The sequence below is a fragment of the Urocitellus parryii genome, chromosome 10 (assembly GCF_045843805.1).
Source record: "Urocitellus parryii isolate mUroPar1 chromosome 10, mUroPar1.hap1, whole genome shotgun sequence".
Taxonomy (NCBI): domain Eukaryota; kingdom Metazoa; phylum Chordata; class Mammalia; order Rodentia; family Sciuridae; genus Urocitellus; species Urocitellus parryii.
In genome coordinates this window covers 60,464,620-60,487,859 of record NC_135540.1, presented here as the reverse complement: position 1 = coordinate 60,487,859, position 23,240 = coordinate 60,464,620, and the positions used below count along the sequence as shown (strand labels likewise).

General features: G+C 34.0%; 1 protein-coding gene across 1 annotated transcript in view; it reads left to right on the top strand.

Moving 5' to 3' along the window:
• Positions 1–21,779, top strand: part of Ndst4 (N-deacetylase and N-sulfotransferase 4) — a 226,577-nt gene extending 204,798 nt beyond the window's left edge. The window contains exons 7-13 of the mRNA XM_026389690.2: positions 2,056–2,152; positions 6,991–7,114; positions 8,996–9,170; positions 14,730–14,900; positions 15,943–16,052; positions 19,700–19,802; positions 21,660–21,779. Coding sequence (XP_026245475.2) covers positions 2,056–2,152; positions 6,991–7,114; positions 8,996–9,170; positions 14,730–14,900; positions 15,943–16,052; positions 19,700–19,802; positions 21,660–21,779 — 900 coding nt within the window. The remainder of the gene's footprint in view (positions 1–2,055; positions 2,153–6,990; positions 7,115–8,995; positions 9,171–14,729; positions 14,901–15,942; positions 16,053–19,699; positions 19,803–21,659) is intronic.
• The last annotated feature ends 1,461 nt before the right edge of the window (positions 21,780–23,240 follow it).

Genomic DNA, 23,240 nt, shown 5'->3' with positions numbered 1-23,240 from the left:
TCCATGCTTGGATTTTTCCCTCTTTGTTACCTAGAAGGAAACCTATCATGAAACTACAGAAAGAAGCAGATGGAAAAGTATCAGTGGAACAGTGTCCAGTGACATAGGGACAGGAGACACTTATTTAAAAGCTCTCAGCCTGAGGCCAATCCCAAATGTATCACTCTCATTGTACAACAAATTGTTACTGGACATACCTGAACTTATTTGGTGGATTTGTCAGTACCAGTTAATGATCAATAGTTATGACCACATGATCACATGAATGACCAAAGATAAACATTGTCTTCTGGAGTCCAACATAAAATCAGAAACTGTTGTTTGGATTATTTTCTTTAGAGGGTGTACCTTATTACAGAACCTTAGGTGTGTGTACATTGGGTTTTTATTCAGTGACTTGCCAGAAACTCCACTTGACACAAGATGCCATAGTGTATCAAAGTCTTCCAGGATATATAGGTCAAATGTAATGGTGGTTTTTACCTCAGCCTTACCCTGCAAACCCGTTCCTTACTCTGGGCCCCATTCAAAATGTTTCATATCATGCAATAATTGTTTCCGAGCAATACTTTCTACTCCAAAGATGCTGCCTGCAAAGCTCAACAAAGTCTATCAAGCACCGTGCTTCCTTCTTAGCAATAAGAATCATAAGTAAAGCTGGAGTTGTATCTCAGTGGTAGAGCACTTGCCTAGAATGTGGTAGGCACTGGGTTCAAATCTCTGAAACACATTAAACAAACAAACAAACAAACAAACAAATATGACCATCTACAACTAAAAATATATTTTTTAAAAAATCACACAGTACAATAACTCACCCTTTGTTATGGACAAGGTGTCCAAGTGAGTTCCAGATGCCCACACCTCTAGGAACTTCAAAGGTAGTAGACTTCAAAAATTTTATATGATTGTTTTCCATCCTCTGAACTGTAGGCAGCCAGAATGCTTGCCACTTGTCCAGTTAACACCATGTCATTAATATAATGGGCCAATGTTAGGTTTTCCCAAGTGTCAATATATTTCAGTTCCTTTCAGGCTATATAATGATACTAAGAAGAATTGATTTTAAAGCCCTAGTTTTGAAAAACAAAGTGCTAAAATTTTATTTGAAGAAAATAATTCTTCTCAAGCATATTTTAAAAATTGTTAAAATAAAATTTGAGCTGGGCATGGTGGTACATGCTGATAGTCCTGTTTACTTAATGGGCTGAGGCAGGAGAATCACTTGAGCCCAGGAGTTTGAGCCAGTCTTGACAACATAGTGAGACCGCATCTAAAAACAAATTGATAGTGATTACTTAAGGAAAAAAAATACTTAATAAAATTAAGTAAAATTTTCCTTTAATGATTTTTACTTTCTTATTTTTAAAACAAAATTTCCAAGTAATGTAGACAGAGATTTAATAAATTAATTATTGAGAGTTTGAATAGTATAGAGGTTAATTTTTGTATACTTTAATTGAAATTTGGAATTTGAATTGTAGTAAACATTTCTAGATCGATCTCCATTTTTTAATTGGATAAACATATTCTGTGTTGGAATAGAATGCTGAGAAGTTGATATTGGCAAAATGGTCAAAGGAATTGTAATTAAAAACAATTCATTTGACTAGTACTATCAAGAAATTTTTGTCAAAGAAAATCACTTTGAATGGAAAACAACTGAAAATATTTATATTTGACCTCTAATATTTAGATGTTTCCATTAGAATTGAAAATGAGCTGTGAAACTATGACAAAAGTCTAGTTAAGGTTTCTAATAGGCAGATGTAAAACAAAACCCCCTGAATAGAGTAGTATCTCAGGACTTAGTACCCAGCGGAACATCAGGTGGTGGCAGTAGTACTGATCTGATGCTGAGCTGCAGCCTTGAGGTGACAGAAGACGCCAATCCCTTTGTAAGAAAAGGATTTGGAAATCAGAGAACCAGAGTAGGATCTAATGCCTGGCTCTAGGGGATCAGACAAGAATTTGATCTCACCTTTTGAACGATTGTTAGAGAATAGAGAAAGGCCTGCAAAACTCAGTAAGACTTGCTATTCTTCCTTTTTGCAGAATCCATGTGATGATAAACGACATAAGGACATCTGGTCTAGGGAGAAAACTTGTGACCACTTACCAAAATTCCTTGTGATTGGGCCTCAAAAAACAGGTAAGCACAGTCAATTGTGCTACTTGCTTTATTATTATTATTATTATTATTATTATTATTATTATTATGCAAACTATTTTTGTTTGGCATCATGGGACCAGGTTTTGCTTTGTGAAATTTTTTGACATCCATGCAAATTCATTATTGAATTGCTTTTCTTTCCCATGAAGTCCCTATATGCCAGGAACCTCATGAAGACCCTAATGTTGCCATTAAATGCTTTAACTACAGATTTTAAAACTGTTTCAAGGTACACGTTCAATTTTTGAAGATTTTGAATTTATGTGTCACCTGACTTTTAATTTTTACTCTTTATATCTTTGCCAATTCATTCCTGAATTAAGGTATGAAAAAGTGATTTGAACAGACTTAAGCTATTTTATGCTGCACATGAGCTTTGAATTGATTTTCGTTCAGAGCCACTGCCATGGTTGCTTTCAAATATCTTACATGTGTGATTTATAAAAATAATCAATTAGCACTAATATGCTTTATTTTCTGATAAACCTGAGCTTCACCAGCCATTTTTTCCTTGGTATTTTCTCATGCACTAAAGGACAACTGTAATAGAACATGGTAAAAGAGAGTGCAAGTATTTCACCAATGAGATGACACTTTCAATTAGAATATTTTATACTTTCTTCAGTATGTGACAGGTTTATACACTTTGCTCATGTCCTGATTAATTAAAGTTTTTATTGAGTTGCTGTATTTTGAATTCACTACTTTGACTGAAAGCATTTTCATCAGTGAATGCACAAACCATAACCCAAAACAAACAGGCTCAGTAGTAAATAAGCCTGACCCCATGAAGATATTTGTAATACAAGCAAGTAGATCATTTTAAAGGTTGTGGGCAAAATTTCCAGACTATTAGATATTGGTTGTTGAAATCTTTCCTTCCTCTAGGAATATAAATTGCATTACCACAGTAAGTTAACACATGTGCAGGGAGGGGGAAAAAAAGCAGAATGTATTTTCAGATAGATCATTTTGTGTTGCTGTTGTTTAAAATGTGCATTAATTTTCTACCAAACCCCTTACATAAGTGCTAACTCTGGAATGACTACTAAAGAAATAAAACCTTCCTGTGTTGTAAAATCATGTTAAAAATTTAATTTAAAGGCATGTCCTCTGTCATCTGTCATTGAATATTATTGCTTCTTAGTTCTCCTAGAAAATTACAGGTTAGTAATGATAAATATGTTTTTCCTCCTTGCTCTTTGTATTTATAAAGACAGTAAGTTATGTCTTTAGATTTTATATTTGACCTACCAGTATGGCAGTGATAAAGATTTTTGCTGGTTTTGGCTTAACCAAGATAAACAAGTAAGATGTTCAAACAAAGAAATTGGATGATAATATTTTATGTACTATGAAAATATTATTCCAATATGAAAATGGTTGTAATAATTCCTAAAAACCCAATCAGAGAAGGCTAAAATCATATTCTGTTCTGTATTATTTTCATTTGCAAAGCTTCCTCTGCTGTCAGGGACTGTAAATCCCTGGAGGGGAGTCACAGATAAAGCCTAACAATCTGGCCTCAAATGCACTTGTCTTTTAACAATTTAAACATGGTACATACATCCCTTACAATAATGTAAGATATCAAAGAGGTCCTCAAAGTCTTATTTTCTCTGTTGTTGTGGGAGAATGGAAGGACAGATGTGACATCCCACTTTGCCATTGCCAAATCTTATGAGGGATTTTCATTGGCTAGAAGTGGGTCAAGGAATGAGGGCAAAGAGAAGACAAATAATCAGAGATGACAGTAGCCCTGGACTTCAGCTACACAAAGCTCAAATTGTGGCCCTTCTCTATTCCTTCAGACAGCAATGAATACTTCGTCATTCAGAGTCAAATTTTAGTATTGCCATGAAAAAGAGAATTTCTAATAGGGTCAACTTTAGTGCAATAACTCCAAGACCATAATTCGTTGGCCATAAATCTTCTAGAAGATCAGTGTTCCCATTGTCAATATGAATTTCTCATGATTTGGCTGTCTTACTCTGGTTTATTAAAACTAAAGAGGAGTTGATTCTATATAAGTAGAGTTTCCTCTTAGAGTATACAAACTCTAAAGCTTTTTCTTCTTCTTTCACAAGATATATATCAAAGAAATTAGATAAGAATGAGTGACAAGGATAATGAAAACACAGGTGATAATAAAAATGTATACATTTTGAGGTTGTAAACCCAGACTTTCTAGCTGATTCTGTGACTATGAAACCGTGTGTCTCTTGTCCCTGGTTGAGAGAACTTTCCCTCTCCTTTCTGTCAGAGGACTCCTGATGTTCTCTAACTCCTGATGGAATGAATGTATAGGGTTCAGAAAACAAAGGCTTTGACTCTGTATTCCAGGGGAGATCTGGATTCAATTCCACAAGCATCCCAGTGATAAAACACTTCTTCATATCACTGAGGGACATTATAAAATATCTATTAATTCTGGGAACAATTGTGCATGCCTGTAATCCTAGTGACTCAGGCGGCTAAGACAAGGGGATTGCAAGTTCAAGTCTAGCCTGGCAATTCAGTGAGGCCCAGTCTCAAAAAGAAAAATAAAAAGGACTGGAGATGTAACAGTTACTGAACACCCCTGGGTTCAACTCTCAGTACTAAATATAAAAACAAAACAAAACAATATATATTTGACTGTTCAGCAATAATTTGAAAATCATCCTGTATCTAAACCCTAGGTTCAACCACATTCAAAACCTTTAGCAATATTAATTTTTTTTTCTCAGCTGTCCTGTAGTTCTGAAACCTCTTTCTTTCTCTTTCCTTCTTCATTCTCATAATGACTTAAATATTTGAAGGTAATTCTCAACTTAAAAAGACAGTTCTGCATTCTGTGAACACTTTCAGCTTTTGATTATGTCTAATTCACTTTTTCTCTGAAACACTTTTGCTCCTCCTCTCACATTGTATCCTTTTGAACTCCTGTTATTTTCAGGAACAAATCAGATCAGTTCTTCAAGACTCCTCTCATCCCTCATGACTTTTAAATCTTACAGTGTGTTTAAGATACTTCTTTGGGTGGTCTTAAATTCTCTAGTTTTGGGGTTTTTTTTTTAGATGGACAGAATAATTTTTGTTTTGTTTTGATTTGGTTTTGGGTACTGGGGATTCAACTCAGGGGCACTCAATCACTGAGCCACATCCCCAGAATTATTTTGTATTTTATTTAGACACAGCGTCTCATCGAGTTGCTTAGTGCCTTGCTTTTCCTGAGGCAGGCTTTGAACTCGTGATCCTCCTGCCTCAGCCTCCTGAGCTGCTGTGATTACAGGTGTGTACCACGGCAAACAGCAGATGGACAGAAGACTTTTATTTTATTTATTTATTTTTATGTGGTGCTACTAAGGATCGAACCCAATGCTTCACACATGCTAAGCAAGTGCTATGCCACTGAGCTATATCCCCAGCCCCAAAGTCTCTAGTTTTTAACCAATTTTCTCTCTTTCAGCTTTCTTTTAAGTTTGTATGACTTGATTCTATAATTATTATTTCTTAAAAGTCTTTTCAATTAGTAATTAGCCTTCATAAGGGAATATCTTATTTTTTTCCATCCTATTAAACTGAGAGCCACCCATTATAGATGTTTTAATGTGTCTGTTGTATCTTGTCTATTGGGTAAAGTGATAGTCTCACTAATTCTTAGAGCACAGTAACCTTTGCTCATAGAAGTTTGAGTTGTATTAGACCAAAATGCCACTTATCTGATGACCTCTGCTTCCATATCTCCCAACGGCAATGATTATTATTCAGCCAGCCCACATATGTCACTCATCTCCAGTTCTCCCAGGTCTGAGACATCTGAAAACCCTACTTTATTCTAATGTGTCATAAAAGTAGTGAAACTTTTCAAGAAGGGAATCCTTGATTTATATGAGCTATGATGACCCAGTCACTGCATGCGTCCTTTCTGCTATTTCTCCCAGTCTCTGGCCTGTCATTGATAGAAATAAACTTCAAGGATTATATCTGAGATGTCTATATGTGGACACTAAATTGGTTCCACTGGCTAGTCTGTTCTGCCTTGAATATCAGTCATCAGATTCGGTTGCCCTGTCCTTCTGGGAGAGAACATTCAAATGGCCATCTTTCTAGAATTCTGAGCTACTCTTTCAATCTTGTTGAATAACAGTTTTCAAGGAAAAACTTTAGAATTACTTCCTTCTGGAAACCCTCACTGACTTCCCAGAACTTAAATCATCCATTCTTCTCAAATGTTGTAAAAGCACACTAGTTGTCTCTTATTATAATATCTTCCCCACTATATTAAAATTACCTTGACCCAAGTCCTTGCATGGACTTTAAATTCATCAAGAACAGTATACTTGTTTTTTTATCAAGAGTTATCACCAACCATTACTTTAGGGTCATATACAGAATAATACAGCAACATCTGTTGAATAGTTAGATTTTACCTAATCTGCATTTTAATGGCAGTTCAGGACCCATCAGGTTCAGGTACTGTGTCGGATGCTAGAGATAAAGGTAGAAGCACCCCATGCCCTTGATGCTCGAGGAGGGAAATTGAACTGCATGATTCCTGAAGTTCTACTTTGGCTGGATTATCAGCCTGTTCTAATTTCGCTGTGTACTCATATTAAATCAGATGTTAAAGTAAAAAGAATCACAGAGAGTGATAAAGACACACTTGAATTGTTACGACATGAAAAATACCTAAGAGATGTCAAGGACATCATTTTGACAAAGGAAAGAGTTGGTTTCTGAATATTACTATTTGAGCAAAGGAAAATACTAAAGTGACAATTTTTCTTTCATTTTTATTTCATATAACCTTTACCTTCTTTTTTTTGTAATAGGAACAACTGCACTTTATTTATTTCTTCTTATGCACCCTTCCATCATCAGCAATCTCCCTAGCCCCAAAACATTTGAAGAAGTTCAGTTTTTTAATGGAAACAATTATCACAAGGGAATTGACTGGTAAGAAAAATAACAAAAAATAAACTCCATTATGAACACATGCTCCATCACTGCAGAGCAATTATAGATGTATGCATGGCATCTGCATAATTACAGAATAAATTTGTTATGCTCAATTCTACCACAGTGAATTAGAAATTAATTTATAATGATGATATGTTTAATCAGTGTTGCCTATAATTTGATTTGGACAGTGCAATAATGATAATATTTTTCTGGTAAGTTAATATGATTGAATAAAAAACATTATGTGATATTTTTCATCAGAATTATTCATAAGGATATTTAAAATTCTCTTTAAGCCTACTATTATTTTACAGTGCCTGAATTTTTTTTATTAAACGCATTACTTTGTCTTCACAATGATGCTTGAGGAAACAAATAAATCAGTACGTTGCTTTATTTTGTACTATGTGACATGTATCTTCATTAACCACATAGACTGTATATACTGTATTACAATATAAGCTGATGTTTGTCATGCAAATAATGAGAGCATTTCCCAAACCACATCAATTCTAATAACACACATGCCTGAAAAAATATTAATTGGTACTTGATAAATTATAAGTAATTTTGATTATCATAAAATTTTTCATAAACCAAAAAAGAATAAACTTGGTATTGGAGATGATATTCACTCTGGTGACTTTTCCCTAGCTCTATCCCAATTTGCCAAGAAAATATGGTCCTAAATTTAATTTTTAATTCTCAGGTATATAAAGCCAATCTCACTTGAGGAAATTTCCCTCAATTTTGTGGGTCATCATCATGCATGAACTTGTCCTGAGTGAAGGACCCATTCCTTTTAGATGCAGGATTTAGGATCAATGACAGTCAAGAGCAATACCAATGAGCACATCTGGTTTTCCATCATGAGCAGAGATGTGTCCATTCTATGTCTTGGACATTACTACCCTACCTTAATTTTAAAAGAGTAAGTTTTGAAATTACATGCATATTATTAAAGGCAGAACAGCAGTTTTCTCTTATCTGTGAGCTCAAATGGAACACAAATTGTTAAGCAGGAATATAGATGAGATTCTTCAACACTCCACATTTGGGAAAAATAATAGCAAATGTCAAAGAGGAAAATAAGTGTCTTATATAAATTCTTAATTGCTCTCATTATTTATTTCTAGAACATTTGAGGGTTAGAGAAGTGATGAGCTGTAAGGAGGGTTACACACATAATTAAAGCCTTGTACTGAATTAACCTCAAAACATATTGATTCCATAATCTACACACAGAGGAACGTTCCGACAGCATATGGAGGAATGAACCTACAGAGGCTCCACAGGATCAACTGGCAGGAAATATCCCCTTAATTACTCTAGATAGACTATAATGTGCTCACATTGCTACATATACTACAAATTATGCAGCAGCTAAAAAGGAGAACAGCCATCCCTTAATCTGTTTAGTATTTTATAGCTATTTTGACTTGCACATTTTTGTATCTTGTGAACTTCAATCTCACCTTAAAAATTTCTTTCTCATCATTTGCAAACACACATTAACTATATTAAAATATCAGCAAAGCAATATGCAATGATTTTCTGTTTGCCAGGAATAAACAATATTGCTGTATTTGGCTTTTGAAAACACAGAGTATCAGCTCAAATGTACAGTATTTTCCCTTAGTTCTATATCAAAACTACTTACTCCATTTTATTCCTTCCCCTACCCCAAATAAGTTATTATAATGATAATATTTTGTGCTGTCTTCATACTCAATGTATATAGAATATCTGTTATTCAGGCTACTTTATAGCATAATAATTACAAATTGGTCAAATAAGTGTAAAATGTTCAAATTGTTTCCTAATTAGAGTACAGGTTAATCAAATCTCAGGTTAATCATCTCTCTCTGTCTTCAGGTATATGGACTTTTTTCCTACTCCATCTAACATTACAAGTGATTTTCTATTTGAAAAGAGTGCTAATTACTTCCATTCAGAAGATGCTCCCAAGCGAGCTGCATCTCTAGTCCCCAAAGCCAAGATCATCACAATCCTCATCGACCCCTCAGACAGGGCGTACTCTTGGTACCAGGTATGAGCAATGAAAAACACTGCTGAAAGCATTTAGTTGTAGCTTGAATATAGGCAATGGTAAATCATGAAAATAAAAACCAGATACACTGAGATTCAAATATAAAAACATATATGTATACATATATATGTATATGTTATATATATATATTCATATACACATATATACACATATATACTTGTATTTGTATAATGTATAAATATGCATATCTTTATGACTATAAAGAATTGAATATGTAACTCATACTACCAACTTGGACAAGGATTTTCAAGCATAAAATAATAGACAAAAAAATCATATGTCAAAGAATTAATAAATTGCCCAACCCATACAATCATGTCAAATGTTGGTCTTTAAAAAAATAACAAAATTAAATGTCAGTATGTAAAAAGGAAATCTTTAATAAATTCAGGGTAAACATAATTTATTAACAAAATTTATAGGTAATTCTTCCAAATCAGCAAATAAAATGAACAGTATCAGTAATAAAATGAACAAAAGGCACAAACAGACAATTGTATACACATACAACAGAAAACTGTATATACGTTGCTCAACAGTTTGTGGGAAAAAATGATCAACCCAATTAGGTATCAATAAAATATAAATTAAAATGAAAGTTTTATAATATCTTGACAAGATTACTGATATTTCTGCTGGCAACAGTGTGATAATAAAAGTTTATAGCATTCCAAAAGAAAGGTACATTTGGGATATTTTCTAAAAACTTGTTTGGTAAGAGCATCAAAAGGTGTTTAAAGATCTTTTCAGTGTGATTCCTTTTTTGGGATTGAAGGTACAGAAAATTTCAAAGGTATGAACAAATATTTACATACATTGTAGCACTATCTATAATAATAGGAACAAATGAAAAGGTAAATGACTGACAATATTGATTTGTGTCACACTGAAGTGGAATATTGTATGAGTACATTTAATTATGGTTCTAATGAATAAAATGGTAATTAAAGAATTGTGTTTATTCTGTTGTGTGAATAGGTACCAATCACAAAGATAAATAATTAAACATTGTGATTATGCTGTGAGGAAGTACGTAAAGATGCTCCAAGAGAATTCTCTAGGGAAATGAACTATTTGGAACTGAACGATGAGTACATAAGTAACTGTGTGAAGGGAGAAGGCAGATGGAGGAGAGGGAGTGGTATATGCAGAGTGCCCATGGTATATACAGCCATAGTACACATAAAGAGCTAAAAGAAACTTCATGGTAGCCACCTGGAAAACTCCAGGTGAATCCCAGAAGAAGATGAAGATCAGAGGCACACCAGGGCTGCCATTTTTTTTTTAAGCAATTAAAAGCCTTTGCAAATAGAAATCAGTGTGTAACTACCAGATTTACATTTAGAAAACATTGTTATCTGCTATTTGAAGAATGGATTGGAGTATGACAAATGGTCATTCAGTGAAGTCAAACTAGAGGGTATTGCAATAGGCTTGCTGAAAAATAGCGGTATAAGTAGAAAGTGAAGGAAGTATAAAATATTAATAGATGTTTGGAGATTAGAATCAATGAGCCTAATAATGAAATATGAAGGATGAATCAAGTTTCCTTCCAATCTGGGAAACTACATGATGCCCATGAACTCCCATGCAAAAAGATGTCCTAAAGAAGGATACAGAAGATTTCCTGGTAGGGCAGGAGATGTGAGGCTAATGAAAAGCAAAGGATGATTATGACATATGGATTCTCATCTTAACAGAAAGGAACAGTAGAACTTATTGGCATTATGGGAGGGGGTCCCAGCTGCAGACAGAAATCTTTGAATCCGCCACATGAGCCATAATCACAAAAATAATGAAATGACCCAAGGAGAGAGTTTAGAAATGAAAAGCACAGAGCAGAAAAGGTATCAAAAGGGACAACAAAATAACAGTCCCAATGAAGAAATTCAGGAAAATGGTGACCTGAAATTTAAGAGGAGACAGTGTTGCCAAATGCAGGTGGTGACACAGTGACAAAGAGCTGCTACAAAATTACACAATTGGGTAAAACAAGGCCTTAATTCTTTTCATTGATTTGAAAGATAAGGCAGGAGTTAGAGCCCTGAGCCACAGGGTGAAAAGAGAAAACTAGATGGGTTTGGTTGTAGAATAATAAGCAGGGATGAAGGAATAGTAATAGCATTTGCAAGACTCAAAAATTGTGATTTTAAAGAGAAAAAAACAAGACGTTGTCTTATTATATAGGAGCTGAAGTGGGATCGAGGGAAACATAGTATGTGTTGTGTAGTGGTGGTGATTTGATTTAAGATAGAAAGTTTCCAAAGAAAAAGAAGTACAGGTAAGGAGAGAAAATGAGTAGTCAACCCTGTGAAGAACCAAGAAGGGATAGCCAAAGTAAATAGGTTAATGAATAAAAATACATTTTGAAAATATGAAATTAAACACACAGAATTTCTAAGGAAAAAACTATATTGAAATATAATTATCAGAATATTTTAAACTAGTAATAGTTTTACTTACTAAACCATTAATGACAAGTTCTAATGGTGAGTCACACCACTGTAATATTGATGAGCATAAGCAACATTTTGATATATCTGAAACACCTATAATGTGATATAAAAATAACAGATTTTTGTTGGTGGCAAAATTACAGGTAAGATAATTAGTGTGACTACTGTCATCATTCACAATTAAAGGAAATGTTAAATTTCATTTAGAGGTTCCTGAAAATAAAGATGCTTTTGTTGTTGTTGTTGATCCAAATTCATAGACCTCACTCTATTCTATTAATGGGTCTCTGTCTAAAAATCTCTGGCATGAAACTTGAAGGATGTTGGAGAGGATGAATGTATGTGCTAGTAAATTCAGAAGCCTGGAGTAGAGAAATGGAAGACACTGTGATGGTCTGTCCTTTGGGAAATTAGAATAGTTTAATCCGATGAAAAGGAGACCAATAGATTAGGGAGCTTGCATTTTGAAGAGATGAATAAAAGGGGATATGAACTTGCACATGAGTGGGATAAAGCTGACCACAGAAATGTAAATTGTATATAGGAATGATAACTTATTGAAATTGTTGATCTTGAATTGTGGTAACAGGGTATATATATTCCAAAATATCAACTATGTGAATGAATTTTGTGGATGTGTATGTTTAATAAATATGGAAATGAATGGGAAAATTAGGAAGATTTACTTAAAGAAAACTTAAGGGTATAAAAGAAAATTTAAGGGTATAAGACAAATAATTTCCATAAAAATTTTATTCTTCCTTTTTCTTGACTTTGCAAAATTTCTTCAATAATATGTATTACCAAGAATAAGTAACAAAAGACAAAAAAAATGTGACATTACAAATTGGCATTAAAAATAGTTGGGGATTTAAATAAAATGCTTGGATTAGAAGCAAGATTCATAAGTTACCATCAGAATCTTTGAATCAGTGTTCCCACAGGATACAAAAGTAAGTCTTTCTCAGTTTATGAAACTCATATTGCAAAGCAAGGTAAATTTATTTTTTAAAATGGTGCCAAGAACATTAAAATGCTAATCCTTAATTATAAGTTTTAAATATTTGGAGGAAATGTTGAGGATTTTCCTAGCAGAAAATATAGTCATTGCTTTTAGCAAATTAAAATAAATTTTTCACATAAATTAAACCATTTAAGTAAAATAGAATTTATATAATGTGTGTCTTCTTTGTGCCTGCTTTTTCAAATAAATTCTTTGAACATACAGGTTTGAAAGGAATTATTTTTTCTGATAATACTTTTTATTGCCATATTGCTGAGAGCAGGGCCCCAAAGTGTTCTACACTTCAAAATAATGTAGCCTATTACTTAGCTAGTCCTGTCTATTCAGTAAATACCATAAATCCAAAGCTCAGCAGGTATAATTCAGAAACTCCTACAAATGTCACCTGCCACTGTAATTTCTACCCCATATTTTTATAATGGACCTCACAGAAGAACTAAAGTGCTATTTTTTGCCATAAAATATGTCCCTTTGTGACTTCCAGGTCATATTTTTATGCTAATCTTAGTCACAGGAATATGAAGAAAAGTTAGTGCTAAACTGGTATAAATCAATACAGAACAGATTAAGTACACCTCCTGATTATCACTGTTTATAATAGAAATTTTAGTGTTACTGTCCTGCATTCATATGCCTACGGCTTATTTATAATTCTTTATTCATATGATCTAATTTCCATACATTTTGTTTATTGAATGAATTATAAAATTTCTGTATGCTCAGCATAGTGAATGTACATCTAGGAAGGACAATGTATATACAATCATTAGGGGGATTTTATTAGTCCCACCAATTTTCCACACACTAATTACTCTTGAACTATTCCCCACTTCCTAAATCATCTTTACTCTTTTAGTTGTTTTATTTCTAACTCAAATATAAGGCTTATTACTCACACATGGGGTCTGCTATTACACAATCATATCAGATTCCATTATATTTTCATCCTTAGCCTGTACTATATTTTCTTCATATTCACTTTTAGATATCTCACACCACCAAATCATTTATCCCTACACACGTCATCCACCTTCACTCAAACTTACCTTACACGATAAAGTTCTCTTAGTTCCTATGTTCGTTTATTTCGGATTATCAAGATCTTTCTTGTAACATGTTAACTTAAAAGTTTCAGCCATTGAAAAATGTTCTTTTATCTGTCATCAGAATTAACCCCTTATTGGCTTGGCTGTCACCACAAGTAACTTATACTGCTAGTCAAATACATGACTTTGTTATAAGCTAGTACTCTATTGACTCCCACACTAGATTTGATTTCTTTGAAGATAATGGTTCTAGGTTATATCTTTTTTATCTCAGGAACCTATTACTGTTCTTTGTTCTAGAAAGATATATAATAAATGCTTGTGAAATTGTATTGACTGAGAAATTCATCTCTCATTGAGTTGGGCTGTTTCCTGCTCGACCAATGAAAGTTTGGTATAAAAGACTAAGAGAATTTTGTACTGAAAAAGTAGGAGTGAAGTAGTACTTGGGAATTAGCAGTATTAGTTGGAAACCCATAGGAGAATGAAAGAAACTTGATTAACATCAACATGAATCTGAAACCTAAACAAACATGATAAATAGATATCTGCCTTCTCCATAGCACCAGCCATACTGAGAAAAGGGAACATTAGATCCTGCAGGAGCAGCTATAATGAAATAGTGGGCTCTGTAATATGTAAGCCCACTCTTGCCTATCTAAATCTCATTTCATCAGACTTGATTTGTCTTGTCCCTGATACTTTTTCTCTCCTAATCAGATCCACATAGAAAATTCTTGCACTCTGTCTCTGCTTTTCAACTAAACATCTTAGACATGCACATAATCACAACTCTCTGCATATCACCTGATGTGTAGCGAAGGCTGGTATTTTACAATAAGCAATGTGCCAGTGCCTGTTTCAATAAATGCAGTTTTGACAATATTTTTCATTCTATAATCAGGTACCTTTATTATTTTGTGACATGAAAGACACACATAGCTCACACTCATTTATATAGCTACAGAAACATTTTTAAAAACTAACCTTACAACTGACTTTTTGTTTCAAGCACCAACGATCACATGAAGATCCAGCTGCCCTGAGATTTAATTTCTATGAAGTTATTACAACAGGATATTGGGCCCCGTCTGACTTAAAAACTTTGCAGAGGAGATGCCTAGTACCTGGATGGTATGCCGTCCACATAGAAAGATGGCTAACTCACTTTGCAACTTCTCAGGTAATGTCCTGATACTAATTTCCTCTGTTCATTACATCATGATTGTGTTTCACTGACAAACAGAAAAATGTGAACAAACATTGTTAGAGATAGAAATTTATTGTCAAAGAAAATTCTATGTAAGGAAGAAATGTGAATTTTTATTTTTAACTTCACTGTTACTATTAAAATTCTATTAAGTGACTCTGAAGCACATTCCTAGGATCCTCTTTTGAATAGTAGCTGGTTTCACAATGGTAAGTTCTCCCAAAGGAAATTTCCTATGATTCACAGGCAACACCTTTCAACTACTAGTAGAACTGACAGTTAATTTGTGGAACCCCATGTGTAGATTCCTGTGAGACCCTTATAAAGACAGAAGGAGCTCATGCACTAGACCACCACAATGCAAAGTACTGTAGCAGTTCCAGGAATATATAATAAAGCCCGAAATAAGGATTTCAGGAAATATCCATATTCTTATAGTTTTCATTCCAGATGGGCATAATTGAAGGCCCAGAAAATGGACTTCAGCATTGACATGTTTTTCTTTTCTTTTTAAACATTCCTTTGGTAAATCTGAACAGTAAATGAAGGTCATAAAGGCAAGAACAAACATCTTCCTCCACCCTCTTGTCATGGTTTGTAACACTAGATGGATCTTTTTGATTTGGATGACCAGTATTTCTGTCTTTGACTCCAGGTATGCCCCATTGAGATTTGGTAGTCGGGACGCTTATCTAATTATACTACAGATGGAAATATTCTGTTCTCACTGAAGTACTAACTCAAGAGAGTGTGTTTATTTCTGACTTAGAATAAAGTAAGTGAAGGGCTATCACTTAAGAACTCCCCCAAAAATAATCCCCTATGGTGAACTTTAATTACTGTTAATTTGAAAGGATGCAAGAAGAGCAAATATTAAAATGTGTTCTAAGTAGTTCATGTTTTCTTCCTATTCACACTGACCTAATTTATTAATGTCATACCAGGTCAAGGGAAGCAGCACAGTCTATTCAATTTAGTTTTGTTCTTCATAAAGTGACTATTTTTGACTTTGCAGTTGCTAATTATTGATGGACAGCAGCTGAGATCTGACCCAGCTACTGTGATGGATGAAGTCCAGAAGTTTCTGGGAGTTACACCTCATTACAATTACTCTGAAGCACTAACGTGAGTTTATTCTCATGCTTGATTTCATTTCCATTATTTGCCATCATAAATTATCACTGGTAGGTGTGTATATAGCACCATTAATACTAGTTATGAATTTATGCATCATTTTGCCACTCAAAAGCAGTCAAAGAAATATCTTCATTACTCATGTAGTGTCTCCCTTTTGAATGCCAGGAATACTTTATCTTATAGAGTATTATGGGTATTTCATATTATGATGAATGAATTCCCCTATTTTGGAGCTTTTCCCCAGTACCAATTTGGTTAACTAAACTTTTCACAAGTCTACTCTATGCAGAAAGTATCCTACTCATTGAAACTACAAAGGTGAGAAATATATTCTCTTCCTCTGAGTAATTTACAAGTCAGAAATGAAATATCGAAATATCGATGGACATCTTTCCTCTGTGAAAGTGCCCAGCCCCAAATTGGGAATGAAGTACATTCATGTTTTATTCTGTATTTACTAAAATATTTACAAATAAATGAAAGCATGTATCATACTCCAGCTATCCATTGTTGCATCTACAAAACTACTGGCATGAATCAACAGCTATTTTATGACACTTATGGATTCTGTAGCTCACGAGTGAGTCAGGCACAGCTGGGATAGCTTGTTTTACTCAGATCTCAGGTCACATCTGGGAGGACTTGAGTATTTCAATATGACCCAAATGGCTGAGGACTGAAATCATTGGGAGGCTTCTCCACCCACATCCTTGTGCTGGGATGGCTCAAAGGCTGTGCTCAGTAGTCTGAAGATTCCACGTGGCCTCTCCTGGTACTCAGCTGTCTCACAGTGGCTGTGTTCCAGGAGGGAGTGAAATGTTGAGGAAGCTGTGGTGCAAGAGAGTCATAGACTTCTCTGACCTAGACTTGCAAGTCACAAGACATTGCTTATGCTGCCTTCTGATGGTTACTGTGGTCATGAAGGCCAGTCCAAATTTAAGAAAGGAAAATGAGATTCCACCTCTTAATAAGGAAAGACAAGGTCATGCTACAGAAGAGCATGTGGGATGGAAGATTTTGTTACAGTCATCTTGGGAAAATAAACCCATATATTAAGGTAATTTCAAACGGGCAAGGAGGATAAAATAAAAATAAAATAAAATCCAAAATAAAATCTCCAAGAAGCCAAAACATATTTTAAAAGGGCATGGACTTTGCTCATAAACTCTCCCCCCACAAAGTCGGATACAAAGTCTATTAAATTTTACACAAAATTCTAACAAGCCTGATTATGTAATTTCCCAGTTCACAGCAGATTAGAATCAGCAATTAGACAATTAGAGAGGGTAATGGAGGGACAGGAAAAGCAGTAATAAGATTTGGTTGTTCCTTATCCACTAAAATAACCCTAATGAAGTTTTTACCTACACATGGAAATAGCAACAAAACAAGGCATGCCCCTGTTGATTTAGTAGACAATCTTCTTATAATACGTTTTGCATTAATAGTTATTGATGTTGACATACCTTCCCTGCTCCTCAGTATTAGTTTAGGCAATGCTTCTATCCTGTTTACTACAAATAGTTGCTTGGAGTTCAATAAACCTGTAAAATGGTACTTTTGAGGGGAAAATTATAAGCAACATAAAATGGGAATTTTGATATCTCTCACATATCATAAAATGACTATCTAGAGTGATGTTAAGTGTAATAAAGAAAGTCAAGTGTCAACCAACTCGTCTTCTAAAAGTTGACTAACAGTTATTTGAGAAACATTTTCCATCTTCATTTCACAATTTCATGTCTACTCAAGTAAAACAATGAATTGATACAACTTAGGGAAGATAAATAGCCTTTGTTAGATTTAGGATATACACAGTTGCCAATACCATAAATGAAAATAGGACAGCAAGATGATGTGGATTTAAGGTTATGTCTATCCTTTTTAAAAAAAACTTTCAATATTCTACACTTACAATATTCGAAATGGCTCTTCTTGCTCAGGTTGTACTAAGCTCTGCTTCACATGGCTGCTGCAGAGAGCAAGGAGAGACTATAGTCCACCCTGAGTTCTCTACACTACCTGAGAGCAAAGGAGAGATGCTCAGTGTGTGTATAAATATCTCAGCTTTGTTGCCAGTGCTGTATTTTACCTTAACACAGTTAAATATTCTCATCCTGAGGCAGAAAATGCTGTTTGGGGCTCTGTTATGCCGACTTCCCCGTCTCATTTTGCACAGCATGCTGAATTGTTTTTCCTCTTGGGAAATTAATGAAAACTGGAGAAAGGACTGTGATAGGCAGGGAGCAGATTGAAAAGTTCAGGTTGGAAATGACTCTGTCTTCCTTTTATCCATTTAACTAGTGATGTATTTAATTTTAATTGATAACATGTACTAGGACAACTTGGACTGCAAAGATCAGGTCTCTAATAATAGGCTGGGCAGGGAACTGTGAAGAAATTTCCTTCTCACCCTAAATGAGTTCACATATGTGCAGACGCAAATTGCAGGTGTACCGGTATTATAGGAATGGGCCCAGGGCAACAAAATATTCCTCAACTAATTAACTTTACATCCCAGTCAATTATGCTTCATCCTTCTAAAACATCTGCTGAGCAACAAAAATGCAAACCTTTTCAATGTTTTATGCATGCGCCAAGTCCCATAGCAATAAATTTAAAATTTCCCTGCTTATTTTGTTCATTCTTTCATTTTCCCTATCTTGTTAGTCCTAAACAAAAATTCTTATACATTTCACTTTAAACAAAATAATTAGGCCATACATCCTTCCTTTGTAACTTGGTGCAGCCATGGAAGCAAAACAACATTAGAATTTCCTTTAAGAGTGTAGGAACCTTAATCATCCAATAGGATTATCTGCCTTCAACAAAAAGAAAGAAGAGCTGTGTAATCTTTCACTCACCATTTGTATTGGCGGTATCTCATGTTGTCTAACAACAACACAATTTCCTTTTTTTAAATGTGAAAACATTTAAACTATTAAACAAAATGAAGCGTTTTCCAAGTTGGAACGTTTAAGTATATTTGTATTCAGAGTCATATGCCTACATTACATTCAGGTTTTTTAAATATATATCATAGAATGATTTCAAAGAAATTGTGTATGTGTGTGTGTGTGTGTGTGTGTGTGTGTGTGTGTGTGTATGAATGATTGAACTCAAGGACACTCAACCACTGAACCATATCCCCAGCCCTATTTTATTTAGACACAGGGTCTTACTGAGTTGCTAGCACCGTACCATTGCTGAAGCTGGCTTTGAATTCCTGATCTTCCTGCTTCAGCCTCCAAAGACACTGAGATTACAGGTGTGCATTACCATGCCCAGCAGTGTCAACATATTTTGTCAGTGATCATAAGCAGATAAAATATCCTAAAGGTACTTTATATATGGAATGTAATTTTGATGTTGGTCCCTGATTTTATATAGAGTCATAAGTAAAATATAGAATATAACAATTTCAATGTCAAATTGGACTCAAGGCATGACTTAAAATGTATAATAATAGTTTCTTTCATCTCAATGTCCCCTCTCAAATCAGCTGAATCTTTGGAAACTAATTAAATCAAAACAATGGGCATACAAAACTACAGTTTCTTTATTCCATTGGTAAGGCTCTCTCACTGAAAAGTCTATATACAGTTTATAATCTTTAACTGTTTCATCTAATATAGGTTTGATCCCCAGAAGGGCTTTTGGTGTCAACTACTGGAAGGAGGAAAGACCAAATGCCTTGGAAAAAGCAAAGGCCGAAAATATCCACCCATGGATCCAGAGGTAATATTCTCCTAATATGAACTGCTATAGCAAAAAATCTGTTTATACAGCTATTTCAAAATTAGTAACAGAGATATGCTCCCATATTCTGATCTTTCCTTTACGTTAGTTCATACATTTAGAAGATGAGAGAGAGAACTAGATAGACAAATGGTTGATCAATATCCCTATAGATTATTTCCTATTGGAATGCAATTCAAACTTAAATATTTTCTGAAAAGTAATTCCTTTTCAAATGTGTGAAATACTTGTTTAGCAAACAAGTGATTTTACATAAAATATAGAAAGATCATTCCTGTACATTTAAGACATTTATCCAGTCCCTGCACTATGACTGATCCTGAGCTAAGCAATGGAAAGGATACACATATAAAATAATTATGAACCCACATTTATTAGAGGATAGAGAAATTAGTTTTGGTCACAGGTTTACAATAAGGTAACAATGATAAACTAAACTCCAAAAAGACCAAAAAAAAAAGAAGAAGAAGAAAAAGAAAATCTCAATAGAAGTGAAGATAAGTGAAGTAAAGTATTAGTGTTATTCTAAGGATGGGAAACCAACAGCAATTGACTCAGACAGGTATCCTGAGTATATCTCTGAAGGCAAGGTGAGCAAAGGGAGGACGCCAGTGATGCACGTGTTACTATGGAGACAGAAGTACCAGAAAGTCCTTCAACTGTATCTTTGAACTCAATAATTTCAAAAGGATTTCAGAAATCACTTTAATCTGCCAAAAATCAATGTACTGTTCCCACTACTGCTATAAACATCTTATCCAAATTTGAAGTGTTTACACTCTGGTTTAAGGGTAGAAATGCAATGAGAGGCCTGGTGAATGGTCCAAGATGCAATGTAGTTGTCTTAAATCCATTTCCACAGTACATACAAAGTTTCCAGGCAGTTTTATGAAGAAAGTGACTCATTTGTGCTACAATGTTGGGGAGAGCTTGAAAGAGATGGTAGAACTTTTTCATGTCAGATAGACAAACTATGTATGGGCCATTGCCACCTATACTTACAGGGGGAAAGTGTTCAATTCCACTGATTTGCTAAAGATTCACAGAACTATGTAAACTGGGTTATAATATGAAGAAAGAGACATCAAGAAAAAAAAAAGAAAGAGACATCAAGAAAGAAAGGCTAATTACAATTTTTCTGTTTTCCAGAAGTTTGTGTAAATAAAAGTGAATCATGGAACTAAAACCATTGATATATTTTAGCCTTAATTTTTACCATTTATCTAATAAAGGCCAATCTCTCCAGTTTGACAAGTAATATAAGAATTTTTTAAAGACCCACTTCAGAGATCTTATGGTATTTTGAAAGTAGAAAGATCTTAATGATTAAAACCATCTATATTTGATCTGAATAAATATAGAAAGATTTTCTGTAATGTGGTAAATTATTTTTTGCAATCATGGATTTCAGTTTTTATGATTATTTGTGCTTACTTTTAATTTTTATTCTATGGTGAAATTTTTAAAAGAAAAGTGGGTATTTTATCTGTCTCACTTCTATATATTTGTTTCCTCACCAGGTACCTACCTATTCTTCTCTAGTATACTTTTGTTCTCACTTTTTTCTCTGTGGGATCATCATGGATCCCACAATAAATATGTATTATAATGATAGATAAGTCACTTAGCACACACCTGGACCTATTTTTTTATTTTTCAGCTATTCTGTTTCCAAATTTTTCTAAAAGACAAAAATGAGCAATGTTTGAGGAAAAAAATAAGGTAGTTTGTAAACATCTCTATCATAATAGAATTTCTTAAGAAATACAGGCTTCATAATCGTGTTTGAGAATCTGATAAATGCTTTCAATCTTTTTTTTCTTTTTTTCTTTCCAGTCTAGAACTTTCCTCTCTAATTACTACCGAGATCATAATGTGGAACTGTCCAAATTGCTACATAGACTGGGGCAGCCTCTGCCATCGTGGCTAAGACAGGAGCTACAGAAAGTGAGATAGCACTGGAGACGAGAATCATGCCTCTCAAGATATTTACTTTACTCTTAAGTAGAAAAAACAAACCCCACAACTTTTACCCCTTGTTGCATTTGTGATTGTCAACAGAGGATTATATGAATAAATTTCCTTCGATCTTTTTCATAAAATGAAAACTGTTATATATGCACGTATTGGCAGTTACTAGCACCAATCCCTATGTAAGCTCTTCAGAAAAAAAAAATTGTGGGGTTTTGTGGTATTACCAGTTTCTAGTGTGGGGACTATCCTACAGCTCAATTCCTCTGTTAACTAATTTTCAGAAACTGTGTATGACTACTAATGCTGATTATATGCAAAGAACCTATTAAAATTTTGAGGAAAAGATAAGGACTGAGGTGTTTGTAAATCAGGTTAGTAGTAACTCAATACCTGAATAAAGGGCTAACATTTTCCCTTAATTTACAAATAATTTGGGGGATTTTTTTGAAAAGAAATTATAATCTCAGACACATTTATTTTTGAATAATTTTCATTTACTTTATTTAGCCAACATATATTTTTCTCTGTTTACTTCCCTTTATGAATTTCCTTGACTTCCTAAAGAAGTTGTGAAGTTGTACCCTGCCATATTTTTTGTGTCTTTTCATCTTGTAAAAGGGGCCTATTTGAAAAGTTCTGTATTCACAGATATCACTGGTTCGTCAAACAGGAGAGACCATTCTCAGTGAACCTGACATTGTGGTTCCACTAAAATCTATTGGAGAGTTTCAGGGGGGAATTAAAAAAGGGGGTGGGGGTAACTGCATAACATCACTATTATGTGAAAGGCCATCTTGAAATGGGTCCAGAAATCTTAGCCTACAGCATATTAATCCACATAATTTCACTTTGACAATGATGAAGTAATTATATATTTTTTCACTATAGAAGAAAAAATTTTATTGATAATTGTGGAATGAAAACACCAAGTTGTATTTGCAGCTATAGTGAGGCATTGTGCCTTCTATATAGTATACGTCAATCTTTTTAAAGCATGAATTTTTCTTATATGCCAGTATATCTACTATTGTAGAGGATTATGTTTTTAATGTCTATTTTAAGAAAGAAATATAGTCTAAAACTTACCTCTTCAAACATCACTAATTCTCTAACTTGAACCCAATTACTCAGTCATGTCACCCAAAAATCAATTTCTAGAAAAGAAGTAATTTTTCTGTCTTAGAATTATAAGGTCCTATCATATTTGGAGGTTATTATCATGCTAGTGGGATTTTTATCCCATTTGTCAATGATGATATATTAAGGCTTGGTTAATCTTTTCCATGATACATGAAGGTAAAATTTCAACAGGACAGTAAATCAAACTGACTCTGGTAATATTACCCATCAATCCATCCTTCCCCCAGAGTAATTTTTCAAAGACTGTAAATAATACTAATTTTCCCTATAATTTGAGAAATTATGCTTGCATTAATTCAGTAG